The sequence below is a fragment of the Trichoderma evansii genome (genome assembly GCF_050947405.1).
Source record: "Trichoderma evansii strain SZMC 28006 chromosome Unknown GGI43scaffold_16, whole genome shotgun sequence".
Lineage (NCBI taxonomy): Eukaryota > Fungi > Ascomycota > Sordariomycetes > Hypocreales > Hypocreaceae > Trichoderma > Trichoderma evansii.
The window spans coordinates 26,580-48,674 of NW_028145190.1; the positions used below are offsets into that span (position 1 = coordinate 26,580).

The window sequence follows — 22,095 nt, forward strand, 5'->3', positions numbered from 1 at the left end:
TGGCTGAGCGAGCGCAGCTGATGCGCAACCACAGCGCGTGTGATCCTGCTAGACGGCCGCTTGTGCACATGTGCTAAGCAGGCAAAATATGGACACGGGTAGGCAGCATCGCTCCCGCACGCACCGGCTGAGCCGCCTCTGATTGGTAGCCGGCCGGGGGGCTCGGGCGTCTCCTGGAAGTGCCGTGCGTAGCTGCGGAGCGCTAGAGCGTCAATCTTCCGGGGTAGCTTCAGCCGTCACTCCCTTTGTAGCTCCCATCCAAACTCTCTCTCATACCAACCTTTGTCCAACAACAGTCATCCCTTATTCCGTGTTTTTCATCATTCAGTTTCATCTAGAAGGATCGGATAGAATTTGTTTTCATCGCTAGAATCATCTCACCAGCATCTGCTCTACCTTTGCCGCACCATGAAGCTCTCGAATGCTGTGGCCGTCAGCCTCGTCTCCCTGCCAGGGGCCATGGCTTGGGGAGGTGTGTATTGACTCCCTCGTGATGCGCCATCATTATCACTAGTCTTCTAACATTAACTCTCTTCGAATCAGGTCTGGGACACGTAACGACAGCCTTCGTTGCAAGCAACTTCGTCGCCAATACGACAGAGGCCTACTTGAAGCAGCTCCTTGGTAGCCAAGATGCCGATTACATAGCCAAGGTAGCCTCCTGGGCGGACTCGATCAGATACACAAAATGGGGTAGATTCACAAGCACGTTCCATTTCATTGATGCGCACGACAGTCCTCCCGAGGACTGCAACGTCGACTTTGAGCGCGACTGCAAAGAGACCGGCTGCGTCATCACGGCTCTAGCCAACTACACGCAACAGTCCGTCGACCCGTCCCTACCGGCATGGCGCCGAGCGCAGGCAGCAAAATTTGTCATTCACTTTGTCGGCGATCTACACCAGCCGCTACATAACGAAGATGTTGCAAGAGGTGGAAACGGTATTCATGTGCTGTGGAATGGAAAAGAATTCAACTTGCATCACGTCTGGGATAGCTCCATTACAGAGAAATGGCTTGGCATGCGTGGTAGAAAACCATATAGCTGGGCAGAGAAGTGGTCCAAAGATCTCACACAGAAGATCAACAGCGGCATATACGCAGACGAGAAGGACGAGTGGCTGAAAGACTTGGACTTTAGCAACCCCGAAGAGACGGCATTAGCTTGGTCACGAGAATGTAACAAACTTGTGTGCCAGTATGGTAGGTCAAGCCCAAATCTGCGCCAGACTATAGCTTTGTCACTAATCTTATGAATATGCAGTCTTCCCCGAGGGTCCCAAGGCCATTGCCGGCCAAGAGCTGAGCGGCGAGTACTACGAAAAGGCGGCTCCTGTGCTCGAGAAGCAAGTCGCCCGTGCCGGATACCGAATGGCAGCTTGGTTGGACAAGGTTGTCGACCAATACCTGAAATTGGAGGCAAGCTACACTGGAGAGCTGCCCACAGAAGACTACATGGAGGAGCCTTTGGATGAATTTATGGAGGAGCCGATTGGAGAGCTATAATAGAATACATATAGGAAGAGGTATCTTGGCTTTTTTATTTACAGTTAATTCCATGTAGGGTAGCAGGCGAGTATAGTGCCTTTGGATTCACCGTCATAATTTTGGGTTAGCAATTCTTGGTCAATAGAGCATTACAGGATATCTGTCTCGGCATGGTTCACGCAATAGCCAAGCCAAAATGCCCATAAAGAGGGGAGCTAACTCGTACTGGCAATATTTAATCACAACTTACCCAAAGCCTTGTGCCAATTTCGGGTAATGTCTCAGCCAACACGAGATTCAGGGCTCCTTCTGTCACCAAGATTCGATATTTTTTGGCCTATCAGGTTGTTCGGATATTTCATAACTGTATTCTCTGCTCGTTCAAAGCATGATATATCACGATGCCGATGCTGCACATCGCCCATTGCCCATCAGGGGCTGTCATCGTGGATCTTCGATCAGCTGCAGATCCTATCTCTTGAGATTCATCATGCTATGGTCAGTATCTATCTACATTGATTGATCCAAGTGAAATAAAGACATTGTTAGTTTGATGATCAGAATTTGACATGTTGATATATGCCGCGCTGAGTCGTGGGTATACCCAGGGGGGCATTGGGAATCTCGCAACTCGTGATAAAACGACGACTACTAAAAAATTAAAGATATCTTTACTTATGGGTTGATTTCTAATACTTTTTTGACTTTCCATAACCTTTGAATCAAAGATTTGAACTGTTGGTCGTTATAATTGTTCTTGGGTCCCGCAAGGCTACATTTACTCATAATCTTCACAGTCTTTGATATTCACTCTAGAGAGCCGCCGCATTAAGCAGCTTCACCACACAGCATTCAAAACCCGAAAAAGGAACTTAATCCCATCTAGTGCCTGGATTTGGAATTGCCAAGACAAAATGTTTCGTGGATTAATTGCACTGACTTCGTACTTTTCCCTTTTCCCCCTTCTTGTTTCGTTCCAGGGTACGCAAGGCCGCCATCACCAAAGCCTCGACCCCCGTACACGGAAGACGGCAACGTTTAGGCTCAAAAATTACCAATTCGAACACGCTTCTTGCGTCCGATGACGTCCTTTGCCAAGAAGATGAGACCGGGAACATTTATTCCTCGAAGCTGTCAGTCACACACGGCGCGCGCTGTTTTGGGCCGCAGAGCCTGTTTCAGATGGCGTTTAACGAGCGCCAAGGAGGTGTTTCACGACCGGCAAACGGCACTGTGGGCCTCTTGAATATATCTTCCTTCTTCACCTATTCCTCCTCTGTCCTTTGCGCCTATGCACAGCCCCCCTGAAGTTTCAAGGACGTTGTTCCTCTTCCTTCGATACGAAGAAACGAAAGGGACTTGTCACAAACGTGCCGAGCGGAGCTGTGCCTTGGCACTTTGCCGGATATAAGCAACGCCAGAGTGACCGTGCAGAGGAGATTAACAACCCTGAAAGGAGTTGAGAGAGCTGGGGTTATTGTTCCGATTTACCGAGTTGGACGTCCTTGGTCTACCGCCACGCCTGCGATTCTGACAGATTTTGAGAATGAAACATGCTCCTTACCCCATCTTTGAGATGTCTGTCATACGGAGTGGTGTAGCCAGCCCAGCTAATAGGCGGCATTCAGCTGAGGCGGGATTCATCGACTTGAGATGGACGGATTTCGAGGCCAATCTTGTTCGCGACGGCCCCTGATTGTGCCTCGCGTAGGGCGACTGCTTGAATGCTAGGCGGCCGCTGTAATCTTGTAGTTTGATTATCAAAGCCAAGCGCAACGCCTTGGAAATGACTGCTAATCACAATGGCCTCCACATCAATGCGGCCCTGGATCTGGGCCACCCTTTACCGATGCATTGCGGCGCCCATCTGCAATTTACTGGCTACGAGACCACCCATTTCTTACAATACAGGGCGCCAAACAAAAGACGGGAGAGGGTTACATAATGGGGGTTAGTGTATGCAAGCAATAGAGAGCTCCAGAAATGCCAAGCCGACAATGCTTGGCTTTGTTTTTCCGAGCAGGCAAGGCTAAACCAACCGCCAGAGTCCCACTTGTAGATGTTTCGTAGGTGTGCATTTCTGCGCAAATACCTGGATTACCACATGCGGGATGCCGCTTGGAGGCAGTAGTAGCTGTGTCAACATGCCTGGCTCTCATTATAGCTCCCTTAGGTAAGTGATGACAGCTGGGAGCCGCAGGGCGGGACGAATGTGGATGTGGATATCGATCTCGCTGCTCCAAGGCGGCCTTGGCGAGCAGGTATTGGATACTCTTTTTACCATATACTACATCTATATTGATAGCACACCCTTGCAGAAAATATATATCTATCAGGCCTATTTGGAAGAGAACTGCCGGTGTCTGTTTATTGTTGAATACATCATAGCAGACCCAGGTATGTAAGCTACCTACCTATGCTTCTGCAATGACATGTCCGCTGTAAATGTGCTGTAACGTCTCCTCGCATAGACCTGCCGGCCGGCTACAGTAGCCACGTGCTGTTGATTCGGATCAATTGTTCAGCCATTCCCCAACCAACGTATTACTCTCAGTACTTCTTCAACATCGCTACTCTTGCTGCTTCTGTATTACCCTCGAATTCAGCAAAGCAGAGCACAGCCCCTCAAACAACTAGGGACTGGGTGCTCTCCGTGTCGCCTACAACCGAAACGCGAAGCGCCACATGGAGTCCGCCGATCTGGCCTCCTGATTGGCCGCACCCGCACCCGAGACGCCTGAAGCCGCATCAGTGGCATCCGTACTTTAATCTGCGACAGCGCCGGGGTCTGTTCACCTCAGCTACGGCCTTGACCTTCCGGCTGCTGAGCTGCCACGGCGCCTGAAGACCCTGGAGAAATAACTCTAATTCCGGGCCACGCGAGCACTGCGGAAGCCATTGTGATATGGCTGTCGTCTGCACAAAGGCACTGCTCTGTCTTTCGCCTGTAGTACAAAGTACAACGTTATGATGGGACTTTGATTTCCACCTCTATTCCTGCTCTTCTCCATCAGCCTGCTCATAGCTAAATCTACCAGGTACCCCGTACTGCCCTAGCACAAGACCTAGGATCTAGTACGGAGGCCAAAGTACAAGTAGAAACAATGGATTGGGCAAGCTCCATCAACCACAAAACCCCTGGCTTTCTGTGCCCTAGCAGATCTCTTGGTACCTGCGTGGGCAGGCGGCTAGACCTTCTCGGAGGCTGTTTCGAGCCCCAACTCTTCAGACAGCGCTAATGCCGTCGCACTTGGTTGCACCGCGCCGTCAATATGGGAATTGGATCCTTGAATTGCCATTTTAGGTCGCCGTCCTATTCGCTCCAAAAGCCTAACCCCGGTCCAGGGTAGCCTGTAAGCCAAAAGACCCCCGGTCTCTGGCCCTGGTCTTGTCTCTCGGATCTGTGGTGAACCGTCTGAGGCTCATGGAATCACACCCGTTCATGAAAGTGGATGGCTTCCCCGTTCTGTTTCTGGAACTGAGGCGCCACTATTCCAAATCCCTAGTCGTGCCGGCTTCCCGATGTCTTGTTTCGACTCCGTATCTGCGGTTTGCATTGACGCCAAAGGCCTTGGCGTCTCGAAGCTATAATGGCCTCGCTCCCCCCTCTGTTGTTTCTCTTTCTCTTCTCTTCATCCTCCAACCATTCCTTTTCCTTAATCCTATAAGCGACCTGGTCGTTCGCCTTCTCTTTCATTCGTTCTCTTCTTTCGTCGTGTCTGTGACACTTCTTTTTCTCTCTTTTCTCACTCTGGTCTGGTACCAATCCCTAAATTTTCAAATCCCAAGCTTTTTTATCTTCTCCTCTATTTTTTAACTATTTCTCTTTACATCTTTCAATATGCAACTTAAGACTGTTCTCACTGGCCTTGTCGGCCTGGCTGTTTTGGCTGACGCTGCTTCCATCGAGCGACGATCTCCTTTTGGCCGATCTTTGGAACGACGCCGTGGCGGAAACAAGGGTGGTAATCAGGGCAACAACGGTGGCAACGGTGGCAACACTGGTAACACCGGCAACACTGGCAACAACAACCAGGGCGGTAACACAAACAACGCCGGCAGCGGTAGCTTGACGCTGGACTCGAACCTTCTCCAGACTGGCTCCGAGCAGGATGGTAACAACCCTGGTGGTGAGGGTCAGGCAGCTTCAGCTACGTGAGTATATCACTAAATGTAATCTATTATTGGATAATGGCTGATCAATGCATAGTGACAACGCCAACTTCATCAACTTCTGTCAGGGCAAGACTCTTACCAACGGTGCGCAAGTCAAGACTGGCTCTTGCAACGGTATCCCTATGGGTAACATTCCTTCCGTCAACAACATGGTTTCATCTGTTTTCGTGAACCCTCAGAACGGTGACAACATTGCCGCCAACCAGGACTTTAACATCCAGGTGCAAATGCTCAACTTTGCCCCTGGTACTTTTACCAACGCCACCAGCACATACTACTCGGCTCCTCAGGATGTTAACAGCGCTGGTAACATTATCGGTCACACTCACGTTACCGTCCAGACCACTGGCGACTCTCAGAACCCTACCCAGCCCCTTGACCCCCAGAAGTTCGTCTTCTTCAAGGGTATCAACGATGCTGGTAACGGCCAGGGTCTGCTTACCGCAAATGTTACCGGTGGCCTGCCCGCCGGTAACTACCGTGTCTGCTCCATGTCTGCTGCTGCCAACCACCAGCCTGTACTGATGCCTGTGGCTCAGCGTGGTGCTCAGGATGACTGTGTCCGCTTCACTGTTTCTGCCGGAGGCAACAACGGCAACGGAAACGGCAACAACGGCAACAACGGTAACAACGGCAACAACGCTGGCTCTTCCACCAACAACGCCGGCACTGGCAACAACGGCAACAAGGGCAACGCTGGCAACAACGGTAACAACGGTAACAACGGTAACAACTCTGGCTCAAGCACCAACAACGCCGGCACTGGCAGCGTTGAAAATGGACAGGGCAACAACAACGGTACCGCTGCTGCTACTGGACAGAACGGTCAGGGCCAGAACAACGGCCAGTCTGGACAGAACAACGGTCAGGGTCAGAACAACGGTCAGTCTGGACAGAACGGCCAGAGCGGACAGGCTGGTAAGGGCCGTGGCCGAGGTGGACGCAAGGGCGGAAAGGGTGGCAAGGAAAATGCTCAGGCTGCTACTAGCGTCGCTGCTGCAGGTGCTGCCGCTACCTCTGCCCCTGCTGTTAACAACGCTTCCTCTGGAGCCGGTGGTGCCACTTCTGCCAACGCTCTGGGAGGCATTGCTGCTCCCCCCGTCTCTCAGACTGGCAACGCCGACAGACCCTTTGGAGTTGATGGCAACACTTTCACAACCAAGGCCGCTGCCGCCCAGAGAGCCTGTGACATTCAGAACAACCAGTGCGCTGATGCCGTGAACAGCAAGTCAATCAGCGGTGTTACAGTCGGTGACTGCAACGGCCAGATCTCTACTTGCGTTGCTGAACTTTCAGCATCATCATGAGATGTTATGAGATATGTACGGAGATAAAAACTATTATTGGGCTGTAAGTCGGTGTTCGACTAAGCCTATCTACAGTCCCAATCGCGGGAAGATCAGGGAGGAAGGAGATTTTTTCTTTTATTTTATTTGTCTGCGACATGATATGTAGCTTATTGGATTGTTGGGAATTGTGAGTATACTTGTATACAGTGGATCGAATTTATACCATGTAAAAACATTTCTTTGTCTATCTTGCAATGTGAAGATGATGCACTACTAACCAGTACATTTGCAGCCAACTCAGTGTGACATTGATAATTACAATAGACACAGAAAGAATATACTAACGCTGCCTGCAAATGATGTAACTACTAACCAGTCAAAGACATGGGGAAAGATTTTGCGGGCAAGGGATAATCTACCGCGAAACTGGTCTCTAACCGGGTGGTTTCAGAGCCCAGCACTTAAGGGGCTGCACCAGTGTCGGACGCTACGAGGTGGGAACAGTGGGCAAGGGGCTCTTTTTTTCTGTTACTGTTGGCGCTGAACAAGGTCAGGGGTGCGAAATGAGAAGTTTCGATGAGAAGTGCCTCTTATGCTCTTTTTTGGTCATTGTTTAATTTTTGTATCATTTTTTGGTGGGTTTGTATATGGTATGAAAGAAGTACCGTTGAAAATGGTGGCGTCTTTTTTGGTGGTGCCTTGTTGTACGCTAGAGATGACACTCTGCCATATATGCTAAGTTAAAGATGTCTTGAAATTTTGAGACAATACACTTTGAATTGATTTATCTTTATAATTGGCCAGTTACGTTTCAAATGTACAAGCAAGGCAAGATGTTTCAATAGCACCATGTCACTATGTAGAAGTAGTTACAGCTACGACGGAGATAGGTGAGGAAATCTAGGTTTGTAATTGGGTATCTGGATCAAACTTCCACAAGATCCTTCTATACTCTTTAATCTTTGGTATAGTGTAATTGATTCGGTATGTATATATCACGGTATAATAAGAAAAACAAAAAAACTCCAATGTAGGCGATCAACGAAACTCGCTATTGTGATGCCCTCTCTTTTCCGCCAATAAAACGCCGTAGTAGTAATTATCCGCCCTCTCAAAAGGTAACTTTTAGCTTCGCACAGCGAGGCAAAAAATTTCCTATGAATGAAGTGCGTCGGGATTAAATCGTGCCCATGTCATCGCGGTTATATATTGATGCATGAGTGAGAATGCTTCATAGCTGTGTTGTATGTTTGCATGTGTGTGTTTCTGCGAAAAGCGTGGCATTGCAGCCTAAAATCGTTGTGGTCTACAAACTGAAGTTAGCCTTCTAAAATCTTTCATAAAGGATATATGCCATGTAAATTGTAGGCAGTGTGAACGCAGTCAAGAAAGACATGAGAAGAAACATACGCGCATCCCTGAGGCGTTACAACGCCGAAGAAGCAATCACCAGGCTGCTTCGCTACAATCTGGTCCGCGAATACCGGTTGAATGACGATATCAGCAGCAGCAAAGGAGACTGCTGTTGAAAGCAGGGCGATGATGAAAGCGGTCTTCATTTTGACGTTGGTGAGGTGTAATTTCTCGTTGATGGCCGGTCGTATTAGTGCGAGATGTGAAATCAAGCAGTTTAAAGCAGCAAAGTAAGAGACGTAGACGCAGACAGCAAAGCAGAATCCAAGAGAAAATGTATGTAATTGACTAAAGCAAAGAGAATGAAAGAAGAAGAATGAAGCGACGAGAGAGAAAAAAGGCGATTTTAGGAGTCGATGCCCCCCCCCCGACGTTTCTCGTGTCAAGTGCAGTTTCAGGGTCCTAGTCCGTTACCCCGTAGCGTTGGGGCCAATCGCGTGCCAGGCGAGGTGCCGGCCTTGGTAAGCGCTGCAGATTATTAGCAGCCATTGGGGGATGTTTGCAAGGCTAAAACAATGCATTACGCGAGGCTGAGATTCAATCGTCAATTATGCGTCATTGAAAAAGATGTTCGTGAGCTGGTGCAGTCTTGTCAAGTGTATTATATATTGAAAGGAGTCAGGATCCAGTCCTCCTAGTCCTCTGCAGCCAGCCCGCGAACACCTAAGTCACCGTCAATGTCGTAAGATATGATTTGCCTTATTATGGTATAGATTATTTGTATATACTTCAACGTAGACGGCACATTATTAAACAAGCCTCGCAGCTGATCACATCTCTCCAATCCTTTATTCTTTTTACCGCAAGGACCCCTCCAATTTGGGCAAAACCAAGGTATTTTCATCAATCTCCGCCAGCATCCCATTATCATTCAATCTCTCATTACCACCACAAATTTCTCCTCTCGCTCCAACTCAACGTCCAAAAATCCTTTACTGCAACGGTACCGGAGGAGGGGGAGTCGTCTTCGCACCGGGAGGAGGAATGAATAAAGGCAGATATGTCACCGCCAAAGCCATGACTACAATTTCCCACATCGTTAGTAACCGTTGGATCTCCAGACTCCAATGATCAGGGGAGGGGGTAACATACGTGACATGCCAACGGAAAAGTAACCGGGAGTACCACCGCTCTTCTGGCTATCCTCGCTCTCTCCCAACCAGGTCTGGATAGAAAACACGACCGCAATCCTAAAATACGTAATACGTCAGCATATAATTCTCCTTTCTCTTTCGTCTCGAGTATTCGTCCTCCAGTATGTGTATATATCGCAAGGTATATCTCGTACCATCCAACAAACTTGTTTCGCATAAACATGGCCGCCATAGGCAGCGTCGACGAAAGGGTAGACGAGAAATCCGTAACATCGCCCTTGACGCTCGGCTCCTGATACGGGACGACTAAAAGTTTCACCAAAAATAGTCAGTTATAACTATTCCAAACAGCTATGAACACAATGGCATGTAGACGGCGCAAGCAGCAGATCCAAAGAATAGAGATCGCCACGCTGCGGGCTGCGCGGGGAGAAGAGAGCAGGGAAGACGCATTCGCAAAGGCACAACGTACTCAGGTCCGGTCGTCGCATGTCTTTGGTGTTGGGCGCCATGATTGTAGTAATGGACGAGTTTTCTGGAGAGGATCAAGGCGACAGATGCGGTTGCGAGGCTGGTGATGATGCGCCAATGTGTGGCCACGAGGCAATGCGGAGGAATTCACGGAGTAGCTTAGCTTTCAATAGACGCTCCCAGCTAGGCTTAGCGTATTGTGGGTGAGCCGCTCCGCAGCCTTTTCGACATCAGGCTCTGGACCCAGCTTTATCAGCACTTTTTGCTCCGGAATTTCACGAGAATTAAGCAATTATTAAGACAAAATTATATCGGTTCCATTCATATGCTTATGGCCGAGTCGAGCTGCAAAAAAAGACTCTCCCAATCGGTCTCGAGGCTCTCTCATCTTTGCAAGAATCGCTCCAGCGACTCTTGGTTAATAACCCAACAATTACAAAGATGCTAACTATCATACAACAAAATTCCGCTCGCTCGCTCAACATTAAAAAAAACTCTTCCAAAACAGACCTGCAAAACACTCCGAATTTCGAAAACTCCCGCCATTGCCAAGTTAACTCCGTGAAATAAGTAAGGGTATTTTGGTTTTTTTGTTCCATTATGAGTTGGGATCTCCTTTTTTGTTCTCCCAAAGGCTTTTCCTGATGCCTTTTTTTCAAAACGCCAAATTTCCATCTTATGGTACTCTGATAATGAGTTTCCAACCCAGAGCACCCGCCTCGCGGATTGCGCAGGCTAGGCATCCTCGCTTCCTCCTGCTAATGATGGCATTCCATCCTCTCTGAGAGCACAGAGCCCTGATGAGGATCTCCATGTCGGAGCCAAATTGCCGCTTTCGGGATTCAAAATGCATCTTCGCCGCTGCTGAGAAGCTTCCCTTACGATCAATAGGCGAAGAGCCAGGCGAATCCGAGCGGTCGGCAACCGGTGACTGCGGCGCCGACGAAAAGTTGGTAATGCAATCGATTACCAGCACTTGATTCTGAGCGGCTTGCCTGCCAGGGGGCGTAAGGAGGTCCGATAGCTCGGCATCTCGTCTTCGCAAAAGCTCGGATATGTGGATAACTGTGTAATTATAATATTTGTGCAGTGGGTGGCCTATCGGTTTATTAGCATACCGAATTTATCAGAATTATCCAGTGTAACAAAATGCTTACCTGCTCGATACATCGACCGAGACCCGGCGCCCAACGCATTGGTGCCGGTAAAGTCAATCTGCTGCAGCGTCGGGCTGGAAGGAGACTTGAGGACCCTGACCCGTGAGGACGGGGAGCACGGGTGTGCGGTGACAAAGTTAATGTCGTACAGCAGCGAAAAGGTAACCGTCTCAGTCTTCTCTCCATCGATTGACACATAAAAGTTGATCTTGGCGGGATACGACAGCAGATCTGGAGCTCTGTGGTGCTCGTGAATGGGGGTTACTACAATCTCCGCGAGAGGTGTCGGATGAACACACTCTGCCACTGGCGTATCGAGTTCCAGCGACTGCAGTTCGACAGACACGCCTGGCGGAGAGGGTGCGTAGTTGTTCTCGTGAGGGATTATAAAGTCTGCGGGAGAAATCGATTCTTCATTGCCGTTACCAAGGATATAAGACTCGCGCTCGACTCGTTTCTTGCCCCAAATTCTAGCTTTCTTTCCAAGCTGCGACAGATCGGCTGGCTAAAGTCAGTAAAAGGGTAGGCAGGCCTCGGCGATGGGAGTAAAAACTTACAGGCAACATCATGAACATCAATACTGATCCACCCCTCGGTCACTCCCTCAGGAATGATGTCTGTCGAAATCCATCCCATACATTCAGCAGATCCTTGACCTGCGGCCAGAACTCTACCGACAATGCAAGATGTGCTCCAGAAACTCTTGTCGTGGTAAACGAAACCGCTGCTCAAATTGGCAAACGACCCTATCCGGGAAAGGGCCTCGCTATCGTTCTCAAGCAAGGTTGCCATCAAAAAGTGGCTCACGGCATCCCCAGGCATCATGAGCCCAAAGACATAGGACTTGGAAAGCCAGCCAGACTCGTGGAGCGCTGCCGCCATTCGACGTCGCCTAGCCTGGGCTCGCTCCTTATGATGTCCGCGCTGGCATGTAACATCCCAGGCGCCAAAATACGAATCCTGCTCGGGCTCTTTCTTGTAGGGAGTCGGCGTCGGGGGCTGTAGCAGGGACGATGGCGCAGCCAACCTCTGTACTTTTTCCGAAATGCGTCTCTCGTAGGCGTCGATACCTGGCCACATGAGTTTTCGTGCAAAGTGAGTTAGGCCTTCGACCTGGCGTTGGCCGTATCTTCCTCGGATGGTGTAAAAGTGAGGCGGCGACGGGGGTCGGTTTCCGTGCTTGTGTTGATCGTGGAGAGAAATCTTGCTGGCCAGAGACGCCAGCCAGCCGGGAGCAGCGCCGCTGCTTCCACGACGAGGTTCCGGTCGAGCTGCTAAAGACCCGTGGTCCTCTCGCAGGATTTCGATATTGTTCAGCCAGCTACGAGCTAAAAGCAGGGACCACTTCACAGAAGCATTTGCGGCCCTTTCAAACTGAACAACGTCAATGGCTCTGAAATGGGCCGCTCCATACTCTTCACCGTCAGTAATTGCGTCTAGGCGGATGAGCAACTCGGACGAAACCAAAATCTGCAGTAGTAGCCAATACTTCTCTTCTGCTCTCTCGGCGGAACTCTCTGCATCAACAATTGCGGTGCTGTCGTCCAACTCGTCGCCATGCGGCTTGCCCCAAAGAATCTGGCCGAGTCGAACTCGCCATTCGACATGCGACAGGTCAATCCAGACATTGGGGGCTCCCATACACTTGAGGATGGCGCTGATCTGGTTGGGAAGGCTGTGGGAGTCTTTTTTATCAACGGGGGGGATCTTATTTGGTCTCATTAAGACGTGGAACAGGTCATTGTAAGTTTCCGTCGCTGGCTTCTTGCCGAAATCATTGTTGCGGTAGATTTCGCCATTGCGCCTGAGCCGATCCAGCAGCTCTCCTTGAGGAAGACGGTGTAGCCAGCCATCATGAGACAGCATGCGCTCACGAGCCTCAACGACGGCACGGGCCTTGGTGCCGAGACTTTCAAAGCCAAACTGCTCCTCTTCGAGTGAGTCGCTAACAGCGAGTTCAAGAGCAGCCTGGTAGCCCATGGTGCCCTTCTCCAGACCCTGCATGCTCAGCATGTTGGGTCGCTCACAGCAGCGCACATGAAAATGAGCCTTGCGTGTATCTTCGACCTCTTGCTTGGCCTCGGGGTCATGGTTGACGTCCCTCGTCAAGTGAGGCCACACAGTGACGCCCCGCCAGGCCTTGGCTTCGATTTGGACATGGTCAGTCAAATCCCGGATCTCCAATTCCTCGTCAAAGGGAAAGGCTACGCTGGGATGAGGCGCGCCGGGGAAGTGACTCTCGCTGCGGGCGAAGTACTGGGGAGCTCCAGAAAAGAGTTTCTCAACGTCATCGTCACTCAGGAATTGGGTCGAGGCCGCTGCTTGCATCTCTTCTATGGATTGGTGGGCGTTACCTAGTTAGGTTCGATGGAGGATGCATTAGCCGGTAGCAACAAAGCACTTTTGAGATGTTATTTATTTTTCGGTGAAAGCTCGCTGGACCCTCGGCGAAAGAAATTTTGACAAGAAAAAATTAAGAGAGACAAGTCGACAGCAGAGCAAAAATGGCACTGAAGATGGTTCGATCTCGCCGGATCTCCGGGTTCAGTTAGCAGGCCCAATTTAGCTGCGGAGAGTTGGCCATCAGCAGCGGGGCACCACCAACCACAGCTTCAAACAGAGACAAGGGACCAGCCAAAGGGACTGCTCCAGCCAGGAGAGACAGCGCTATTCTCGGAAATGGTCAGGTGGCTTGTTAGCAGCAAAACAAGGGCACTGTAATGAGACATTTGAAGCTTACTTGCACTGCAATGTCCCGGCGTTCAGGGGGGTATTACTGTAGCTGACGGAGGTTTACTGTTACAGCTACGGACAATTAGCACAGCGGCAGTCCGTGATGATTGCTGCCTTTTTGCGCTGCTTTTGCCTCTCCCTCTCGCTGTTTTGTTTTGGTTTGCTTGTTAAGCAGCCGAGGTTGGGGGCGTGGGGGCCTGCTACCAGGGGTGCTGAATGGCTCGCCGCGGTGTCCGTGATGAAAACAATTCGTACGGCTTGCAGATGCAGCTGTTTGCAATTCGCCGCCTGGCCTTTGTCAAGAACTGCACGAAATCAAAGCAGGGTCGCGTGCCGTGTCATTGCTCGCCACCCTCATGTTATTGTCTCTGTCATATTGAAGTCACCGGTCTATCGGCAGGTCCCTAGATTCCCCCGCATTTTACAAATAGGCAGGCGTAACTGTAAATAGCAGCCGGCGCAAGTCCTTCTCGTACCGGTACTTGTGCGTACAAAGTTACAGGCACTGTACTGCCTGAATATCAATCTCCAAGCGAATGCCACCCACCCCAAACCATTGCCTCTCAAGCAGCTGCCTGTACAGTTACTGGACAATTGGCAGAAACAGAAAATGGACCCCCAAAACGCCTAGCAGCTGCACTAGCCGGTGCCGTACAGGCATGCACTCGCGTTACGGCACCTCAGCGCACCCGTGGAATGGGGCCGTCCAGCGGCCTTCTCGGCGGACAAGGATCTGTCCCCTGAGCTGCCTGCACTGCGCCATCAGAGCGCTTCAGCAGTCAGCTTCAGCGGCACGCAATGCGGCATAGAATATTCGAGCTCCCTAACGCCGTAATTAATGGGGCTTTTCGCTCCTGGTCAATCTGAGCCCATCTGGGTGCTGGGGTCGGCAATCAGCATTCTCTCTTGCCTCGATCTGCGCTGGACTGGCTGTTTGTCACTCCAAGCCACCTACTGTACAGTAGCCTGTAGCTGATTGGCCGGCCTGGCCTGTCGCTAGCCCCTGGGCGGGAGTCTGCTCTCGTATGATAGATCACCAGTCACCCGTCTTTGCGGTGGTACCAGAGGCGACATAGAGAGACTTTAGGGGATGGATGGCGCCGAAAATGGGCGCATTTTGCTGGCCCGTAGTATGACTGTGGTCGTACTGCAGCGAAGCGGTAGCATTTGCTGCGAGGCTTGCGTAAAAGAAAATTGAATCTACTGTAGTGGTTGCATGTGTTTTGAATGTACATGTACGGCAAACCTTTTTAGCATTGATCTGTTTAGAATCATATCTGAGACTGGCGGCTGCATGTAGTACGCTGGTAGGTATTCTGGTTCTTGGCATAGTGCTGCAGAAGGCGGTCCCTCACATAAACGACACCAAAAACCTCTTGCGCCTACCCCGAAGATCACAAAGCCAAGAACTCAAGGGAGGCGAAAAAAGGGTTATCAAAGATGCTTAGATTGATAACTCTATCCTATTTTCTGGCTCTGGCCGTTTCTCCAGGTCACCGAGGCCGCGCGGCGTGAAATTGAAATTACTCTGAATCGCAGCCGAGTGCCAAGCCCTGCGTGTTTCTCATCCTCTGATATGTAGGCGGGCTGGGCAGCATTTTTTTGCACACAAAAGTAAGGCATCAATCATAGTAGTGGTGGTACTAGCAGTAGATAACACGGAGTAGAGTAGACGGCGCTTGTTATTTCTTGATTCATTCAACCAACGCCATAGACACACACATTCGTAGGAGAGACGCCAAGAAAAAAAAAGGATGCCGCACGATGCGAGAAAAGCGGATGGTCCGCAGGAATATCTTGTCACGCCAGGCAGCAGCTCGGTACCTGTTGTAATATCATTTACGCACGTGTTTCGATAGGCATTAACGTTTTCCTGGGGGTATCATTTCGCCATCCTGTGCGCCGTGTAGCTATGCTTCATTAAAAAAAAATAAGGACCATGCCAAATCTCCCTTTCCCCTGGTGGTTACTCGTGTAATGCGGAGTTAAGCGGCCGTCTCTGCGTTTCTTTCGTAATTCCAACTCCGCATATGCTGAAGCCCGAGTGCCTCTTTGGCAAGCGCTCTTCCCTTGCCTTCTATATCGTTGTTCGCCTCTGTATTATATTATAATGTAGCCCCTTTTGTATCCCGCCGTATATCAAGAAAGAAGATGGAACGCTTCAAGCCGGTTGAGTATCGTGGATAACTATGAGCAGGTACTTTTGGTCGGGCACTATGACAATCTCCTGCCGTTTTGTTCGCAGCCGGAGCAGCTTTAATTCGTCCTATAACCCAAGTTAGTCTCCTTATGATCGCGCGAATGTAGGCGATCCCAAAAAGGGGGCTGAGGGGGAAAGCGTCGCAACAAGGGTCGTGCGTACCTCTCCGTCCACATCTTGTACCAGCTGTCCGGAGCTGTTCACGAAGTTCCAGATCATCTCCGCAAACTCCTCGATGCCTTGCAACTCGCCCTCCTCCGCTGCGGGCGCATCGTTGGAAAAGGAGGCGGCCGTCGACGCGTTCCGCGCTTTCGCTGTCTGGAGCGCGTCAACCTGGCCGCTTGTCTTTAGGATTGCGCCGCTTGCTCTGTCCAAGACCATGCTTGCCTTGACGCCGGGTTTCCTAGCCAGACGACCAAGCTTCTCTTCGAGGGCATCGTGCCCGTTTGTCTGGCGGACAACCGTTAGCTAGAGTCGCAAATCGAGGGAATATATAACGTAAATTGGAGCTTCTCGTACCGTAGGGTTTTCTGACATTTCGTTTCTAATTGCGCTTGCGCTACGCTTTGAAGATTAAAAAAACAGTAATTTTTTAAGAACTGCAGATGTCGATAAATGCGACCAAGACGTTCATATCTAGTAGCTCTCCTCAGGGTGCCACTATGCGAGCGGCTCATTGACGTAGCTCTGGTCGCGGCACATTACAATTCTGCCATGCGCCACCGCCAAAATTTGTAGACCCACCAGCGGCATCTGGAATCTACGGCGCATCGAAAAACTTAATCATTAAGAAAGTGCATGAGATCTCATTGGACAATATTGAAGACAATTCAAGTATAATTTACAGCTTTGTGATTCCTCTCAATTTATTTCAACATAGTATCGCTCCAATAAACCGCCGTCAAGATGGGTTCCAGCGCCAAAAAGAAGAAGGAGAAGAAGAAGGATTTTCAGGTATGGCTTCTTATATACTCTATCCGTCCGAATGCCATTTTACTCACAGATGGATAGAAACCCAAGTATAAAGTGGGCAAAGCTGCTCCCAAGGCTTCAAACTTTACAGATACCAGCTTTAAATCCAGAGGTATGACAGCTTGTCAATATCTTTCATGATGCCAGAGCCTAATATCAATGACCCTAGCAATTGTTATGAACCAGCAGTCATTATCGACTGTCGCTCCAGATGTTGTTCAGCAATTCAAACACAATCTTTCTCTAGCTTCATCTTCAAAGAATGATAAACAGCGCCGCGATGCCTTGGCTTATCTCACCAGCCAACTCTCCTCGCAACCTCCAGTCAACCCCGTCGGAACAAACAACGTCCTCACAAAAGTTCTTCCTCTCATCTCAGATAGATCAACACCAGTTCGAAGCCAGCTGCTAAAGCTTCTTCAAGCACTTCCAAAAAATGAAGCAAAGCAGAGTGTCAGGGAAGCCATCATATTCATTCGTGCTGGCATGACCCATCTCTCAGCCGATATCAGCAACGATTCACTCGGAATTATGGAGTGGCTTCTCGACATGGCTGCCGACGATCTTGTCGCAATCCCTGGTGGATGGGTCAAAACCTTGAACACATTTTGTGTTATCATGGGCTGGTCCATGTCATCATCGGCGAAAGGATGGACGTCGGCTCCAAGGACCGGACTTAAAGCAAAGGACGCCCAGACGATTGCGCGCCAGATGTCAATATTAAGTAGATTCCTTCAGGCAGGGCTCAAGCCGGAAACCCCCGTTATCCCCAGTCCCCAAGACTACTGGGACAACCTTTACAGCATACCTCGCGATCCGCATGCCTTTGAGTACCTGAACCTGTTTGGAGAAAGGCGAGACGAAGAGAACGAGATGTACCCCAGTCGAGAAGCAAGACAGGGAGTCTTTTTCCGAAGGTTTTTGGATCCCGTCACAAAGGGGATCGAGAAAATGAAGAAGGAGGGCGGATCGGCAGGCAGAGCAGCCACTGAACTCGACCGAGTGTTGAAGGATGGGATGGAAGACTATACAGCTTCGGCAGGGATGACTGAACAAGATTTGTTGGATCTGTGGTAAAGAATGTTGGCTGATACCCTTTGTAATAGAGCAATGCTTCTTCTTTTCTCTTTTTCTTAGCCTTGTGCGCACGCACATGGGAACACGGCGTATTATATAGGAATATTGCCCAGCACCTTAGTTTCGTTATACAGCACCCCAGCTGTGGCTAATGTCTCGAAATTCAGTTATTTTAACCTTCTTCTACTGCTTCTACTGCTTCTATTGCTTCAAGTGTTGTATAGGAAGTAAATGTTTAATATATAGACTAACTGCCTCGTTAGGCTACGACCACGGCCAGGGCGCTGGATAACGAAACTGGGGTGCCGAATAATAATTCTCAATTATAGCAAGGCCTGTTTTATTATTGACGTAATGGGCATGATAACACTATGGAGCCAGGAAGAACATGGGTAAGCTACAATGAAAAGAGCATTTGGCTTCTTACTTTTTCTCTAAGTTGGCACATCCCTGACATTGGAGGAAGCAAGCGAAGCATTATCGCAGCCAAGACACTCTACAATCTGCAGCAATTGTGTAGAAAAGTAGCAAGTGAGAATAAACTGTTCCTGGCTCCATAATTTTATGTCTTATGTCTTATTTTTATTTTTCACGATCGTAGGAAATTCGGGAAGTAAATGTAGTTTTGGCATCTCTATGATCGAGGAGCTCAGCTGCCTCTCCTTTGACTGCAGCTATTCCTGGGCAACAGCACAAGTTAATCTGACTAAAAAGATAGGTAGAGTACGGTAATTTTGTCGACTTAATACTTCAGTGTATCCTCACTGGCTATTTGTATCCTGCGAGATTGTGCAGCTTCCCGCCAATACAGCCTCCTAATGCAAGGATGCGGTATGGTGCTCGAAGTGCTCTGTATTGAGATTTGCACTATGTATTCTTACTCATTAGAATTTCCAACAAGAAATATCACTACGGCTGCTCGATTTCCATTTGTGCAGCTGCGTGACAGATGGAATTCCTTATCAAGGGCTTATAGCGGATTATCTTTCTCATTTAGGCGCTCTCCTCCCCTATTCTTTCCTCTTCTTTTTATGTACAGGCCTTTTGCTCGCTCCAAAGCACACTGCCCAGTGCATATAGCTCACTGAGGGTTGCTGAACTTATAGAGGTTTGTTTTGATCCTGAGGAAGCTCCCCGGTGCACGTGCAGCCGCCTGCTCTCAACTATTTGAACACCTCCCACCTCCCTCCTCTTCTTTCCCTCCCTCTCTCCTCTCTCTTCTTTTCTTCAACGCCGCACGTTGTCAAACAGGTTCATCTTTTGCCAACACTTCTTGTCCTTCAAGTGGAGAGGCACTGCTGCATCAGTGCTTTGACTTTTGGGATATCATCTCGTCAAGGCAGGTATTTTCATTTCCCAGTCTTTTCTTCCAATCTTTCCAACATCTTTCGAGTTGAGATTTCTTGTCTCTTAGGATCGCTCTACAGACTCATCACTGCACCATCCTCCCTCCAAGCTGCCTTTCATTTACCAGTTCTCGTTGCAAATACTCTACCCCACGCATTCTGGATTCCTGAAGTCGTTGGCAATCGTCATCAAGGCAGTTCATCTCCTAGGAGTATCCTTTCAAGTGACATCTCACTTTTTCTTGAGTCAGCATTCAATACTCTCTCACGGCCTTCCTCACACAAAATTCACGTTCTCGATCACTTCTCTTCCCAGAGCTTCATCTCCAGATTGAACCACCATTCTAACAACATACTAGTGCCTCCGACTTCTTGATCAACTCGGTATTATCTTGATTTCAAGATGGCAGTTCCAGAAGATGGATCGGTCGCGGAGACTGGAGACCAGTCTGCTCCTGCTGGCTGGGTCGAGCGCACAGCCTTCGACTACACTGCTATGGCTGAGGCTGAAACAGCTGCAACTTGGGACGGCAATGCCAGAGTTTACCAGTGGAAGGACGAATATGGAGATGTCGGTCCTGCTTTCGAAGAACTAGAGGTTGAATTGTTTGGAGATCCCGAGTCCCGCCGTGATCGCCAGACAGGTCTTGACTTCTCCAAGTTTGTCCCCAGTCCCTTGCTCATAGGAAGGTTGCTAATCAAACAAGGATCGAGCAAATCGAGGTAATTCAAGAAGGACCTCAGCGAATCGAATACATCAAGACTTTCGCCGATGCGGGAATCCATCCCGTCATGCTCACAAACATTGACCTATGTGGATACGAGGTCCCAACCCCCATCCAGAAATTTACAATCCCAGCCATCCTCCAGGGCTACGATGTCATTGCCGTCGCTCAAACCGGTGAGTCCCTACATACTACTTCTATCTATTCAACTTCATCATCTAACGTGTCTCAAGGTTCTGGAAAGACAGCTGCATATCTCATTCCAATTCTTAGCAAGCTCATGGGCAAAGCCAAGAAGCTTGGAGCTCCCAGACCCAACCCCGCCAGATTCCAAGAGGGAATCGATAATGTGGTCGCTGAGCCACTTGTGGTTGTGGTGGTTCCTACTCGTGAATTGGCGGTGCAGATCTTCAACGAGGCTCGGAAGCTCTGCTACCGATCCATGCTTCGACCTTGCGTTGTCTACGGGGGAGTTCCTGTCCGCGAACAAGGCGGCCTCCTTTCTCGAGGTTGCGATATCTTGATCGGAACACCTGGTCGCCTCAAGGATTTCATCGGACGTCCTGGAGTCTTGTCTCTACGTCGCTTGAAATACATGATCATCGACGAGGCTGACGAAATGCTCAACGATGACTGGGAGACTGAACTCCAAGCCATTCTCTCTGGTGCAGGTAAGTCTTCTTTTTTTGAGTTGCTAGTCTCTATAGCCCACTGGTCACTAATAAATGATTCATCATACAGAACAAGATGTGGGCAATATCTACTATGGCCTTTTCTCTGCCACCTTTCCAAAGGCTGCGCGAGACCTTGCGAAGAAGTACTTGTGTGATTCACATGTACGCTTCCGAGTTGGTCGTGCTGGCAGCACGACAGAGAATATCAAGCAGATGATAGTCGAAGTGAGCCGAGAAATGAAGAATGAAACTCTGCTGACCCTTCTCGAAGAGATGAATGGCGTTCGCACCATCATCTTTGTCAATAGTCGTCAAGCTGCCGACACGCTTGATGACTTTTTGTTCAATATGAAGCTGCCTGTCACTTCTATCCATAGTGACCGCACACAGGTTGAACGAGAAGCCGCTATGCGAGCTTTCAGATCCGGCCAGGCTCCCATCCTCGTCGCGACTGGAGTGACAGCGCGCGGCATTGATGTGCGCAACGTCATGCACGTCATCAACTATGATCTGCCATCCATGGAATATGGTGGTATTGAAGAGTATACTCATCGAATTGGTATGATTTGGCTTCCTGATATTACTCCCCAGTCCCCAATCAAATATTTATATGGCAGTAACTAACCTCTAGCCAGGTCGTACCGGTCGTATTGGTCACCGAGGTGTCGCGACCTCCTTCTTCACTGAGCGTGATGAACCTCTCGCCAGCGTCCTTACTAGGACTCTTTTGGAAACCAATCAGGATATACCCGACTTCCTCCAGGCATATGTCCCGGAAAATTGGTCCAGCGGATCCAAGGTGAAGTTTGAAACCGAGTCTGACTTCGATCCCAATGATGTTGCAGGAGCCGGCGGCTGCGAGGCCGGTGGTGCTGAGGCTGGAGGCTGGAATGGAGATGACAACGGCCATGGCGATTCTGGCGGCGGCTGGGGTGGCTCCGGAGCTGCTGATGGAGCTGCTGATGGCGAGGCTGTCAACTCTGGCGGTGGCTGGAACCAGGGAGCTTCTGATGCCAATGCTTCTGGAGGCACTTGGGGAGCCGAAGCTGCTCAACCAGCTGCTACGGCTGCGTGGTGAGCGCATATCTTGCATGGTAACTACCAATCTGCTACGGCAGTCTTTTCTTTATGAACAATTTGAGGGTTATAACTAGGGCAAACGGACACAATAAGGGATAAGGATTTTTCACAGGGTTAACAGGGAATCATAGCTGAATCAACAGAGCATCTTGAACCTATATCAAGAATAGGTAGATTAGCTATGGTAATTCAGCCTGAAA

The 22,095-nt window shown here is 49.6% G+C and overlaps 9 protein-coding genes across 9 annotated transcripts; 5 read left to right on the forward strand and 4 right to left on the reverse strand.

The window, feature by feature from the left end:
- The first annotated feature begins 22 nt into the window (after positions 1-22).
- Positions 23-2,115, forward strand: GGI43DRAFT_409804 (phospholipase C/P1 nuclease domain-containing protein). The gene is made up of 3 exons (XM_083206559.1): positions 23-472; positions 544-1,203; positions 1,265-2,115. The coding sequence occupies exons 1-3, from the start codon at positions 409-411 to the stop codon at positions 1,504-1,506; spliced, it is 966 nt and encodes a 321-aa protein (XP_083058463.1). The 5' UTR covers positions 23-408; the 3' UTR covers positions 1,507-2,115.
- Positions 2,116-3,500: 1,385 nt separating this feature from the next.
- GGI43DRAFT_409806 (uncharacterized protein) lies at positions 3,501-4,039 on the forward strand. Its single transcript, XM_083206560.1, has one exon. The coding sequence runs from the start codon at positions 3,669-3,671 to the stop codon at positions 3,891-3,893; it is 225 nt and encodes a 74-aa protein (XP_083058464.1). The 5' UTR covers positions 3,501-3,668; the 3' UTR covers positions 3,894-4,039.
- A 1,290-nt stretch (positions 4,040-5,329) lies between these two features.
- GGI43DRAFT_385595 (uncharacterized protein) lies at positions 5,330-6,971 on the forward strand (the record flags this gene model as incomplete). Its single annotated transcript, XM_083203670.1, has 2 exons — positions 5,330-5,643; positions 5,699-6,971. 2 exons carry the CDS (start codon positions 5,330-5,332, stop codon positions 6,969-6,971), a joined length of 1,587 nt encoding a protein of 528 aa, XP_083058465.1.
- Positions 6,972-8,243: 1,272 nt separating this feature from the next.
- On the reverse strand, positions 8,244-8,512 carry GGI43DRAFT_385596 (uncharacterized protein; the record flags this gene model as incomplete). Its single annotated transcript, XM_083203671.1, has 2 exons — positions 8,244-8,259; positions 8,364-8,512. The coding sequence occupies 2 exons, from the start codon at positions 8,510-8,512 to the stop codon at positions 8,244-8,246; spliced, it is 165 nt and encodes a 54-aa protein (XP_083058466.1).
- Positions 8,513-8,989: 477 nt separating this feature from the next.
- On the reverse strand, positions 8,990-10,054 carry GGI43DRAFT_409811 (uncharacterized protein). Its single transcript, XM_083206561.1, has 4 exons — positions 9,933-10,054; positions 9,655-9,766; positions 9,459-9,556; positions 8,990-9,387 (listed from the first exon to the last, which is right to left on the reverse strand). The coding sequence occupies exons 1-4, from the start codon at positions 9,970-9,972 to the stop codon at positions 9,299-9,301; spliced, it is 339 nt and encodes a 112-aa protein (XP_083058467.1). The 5' UTR covers positions 9,973-10,054; the 3' UTR covers positions 8,990-9,298.
- Positions 10,055-10,190: 136 nt separating this feature from the next.
- On the reverse strand, positions 10,191-13,633 carry GGI43DRAFT_101368 (uncharacterized protein). The gene is made up of 3 exons (XM_083198797.1): positions 11,646-13,633; positions 11,089-11,589; positions 10,191-11,029 (listed from the first exon to the last, which is right to left on the reverse strand). Exons 1-3 carry the CDS (start codon positions 13,414-13,416, stop codon positions 10,608-10,610), a joined length of 2,694 nt encoding a protein of 897 aa, XP_083058468.1. The 5' UTR covers positions 13,417-13,633; the 3' UTR covers positions 10,191-10,607.
- A 2,349-nt stretch (positions 13,634-15,982) lies between these two features.
- Positions 15,983-16,558, reverse strand: GGI43DRAFT_385599 (roadblock/LC7 domain-containing protein; the record flags this gene model as incomplete). Its single annotated transcript, XM_083203672.1, has 3 exons — positions 15,983-16,087; positions 16,184-16,471; positions 16,541-16,558. The coding sequence occupies 3 exons, from the start codon at positions 16,556-16,558 to the stop codon at positions 15,983-15,985; spliced, it is 411 nt and encodes a 136-aa protein (XP_083058469.1).
- Positions 16,559-16,665: 107 nt separating this feature from the next.
- GGI43DRAFT_101388 (Rix1 complex component) lies at positions 16,666-18,175 on the forward strand. The gene is made up of 3 exons (XM_083198798.1): positions 16,666-16,975; positions 17,033-17,105; positions 17,163-18,175. The coding sequence occupies exons 1-3, from the start codon at positions 16,928-16,930 to the stop codon at positions 18,068-18,070; spliced, it is 1,029 nt and encodes a 342-aa protein (XP_083058470.1). The 5' UTR covers positions 16,666-16,927; the 3' UTR covers positions 18,071-18,175.
- A 1,136-nt stretch (positions 18,176-19,311) lies between these two features.
- GGI43DRAFT_101579 (P-loop containing nucleoside triphosphate hydrolase protein) lies at positions 19,312-22,089 on the forward strand. Its single transcript, XM_083198799.1, has 6 exons — positions 19,312-19,409; positions 19,776-20,076; positions 20,124-20,317; positions 20,375-20,812; positions 20,883-21,374; positions 21,451-22,089. Exons 2-6 carry the CDS (start codon positions 19,820-19,822, stop codon positions 21,891-21,893), a joined length of 1,824 nt encoding a protein of 607 aa, XP_083058471.1. The 5' UTR covers positions 19,312-19,409; positions 19,776-19,819; the 3' UTR covers positions 21,894-22,089.
- Positions 22,090-22,095: the final 6 nt, after the last annotated feature.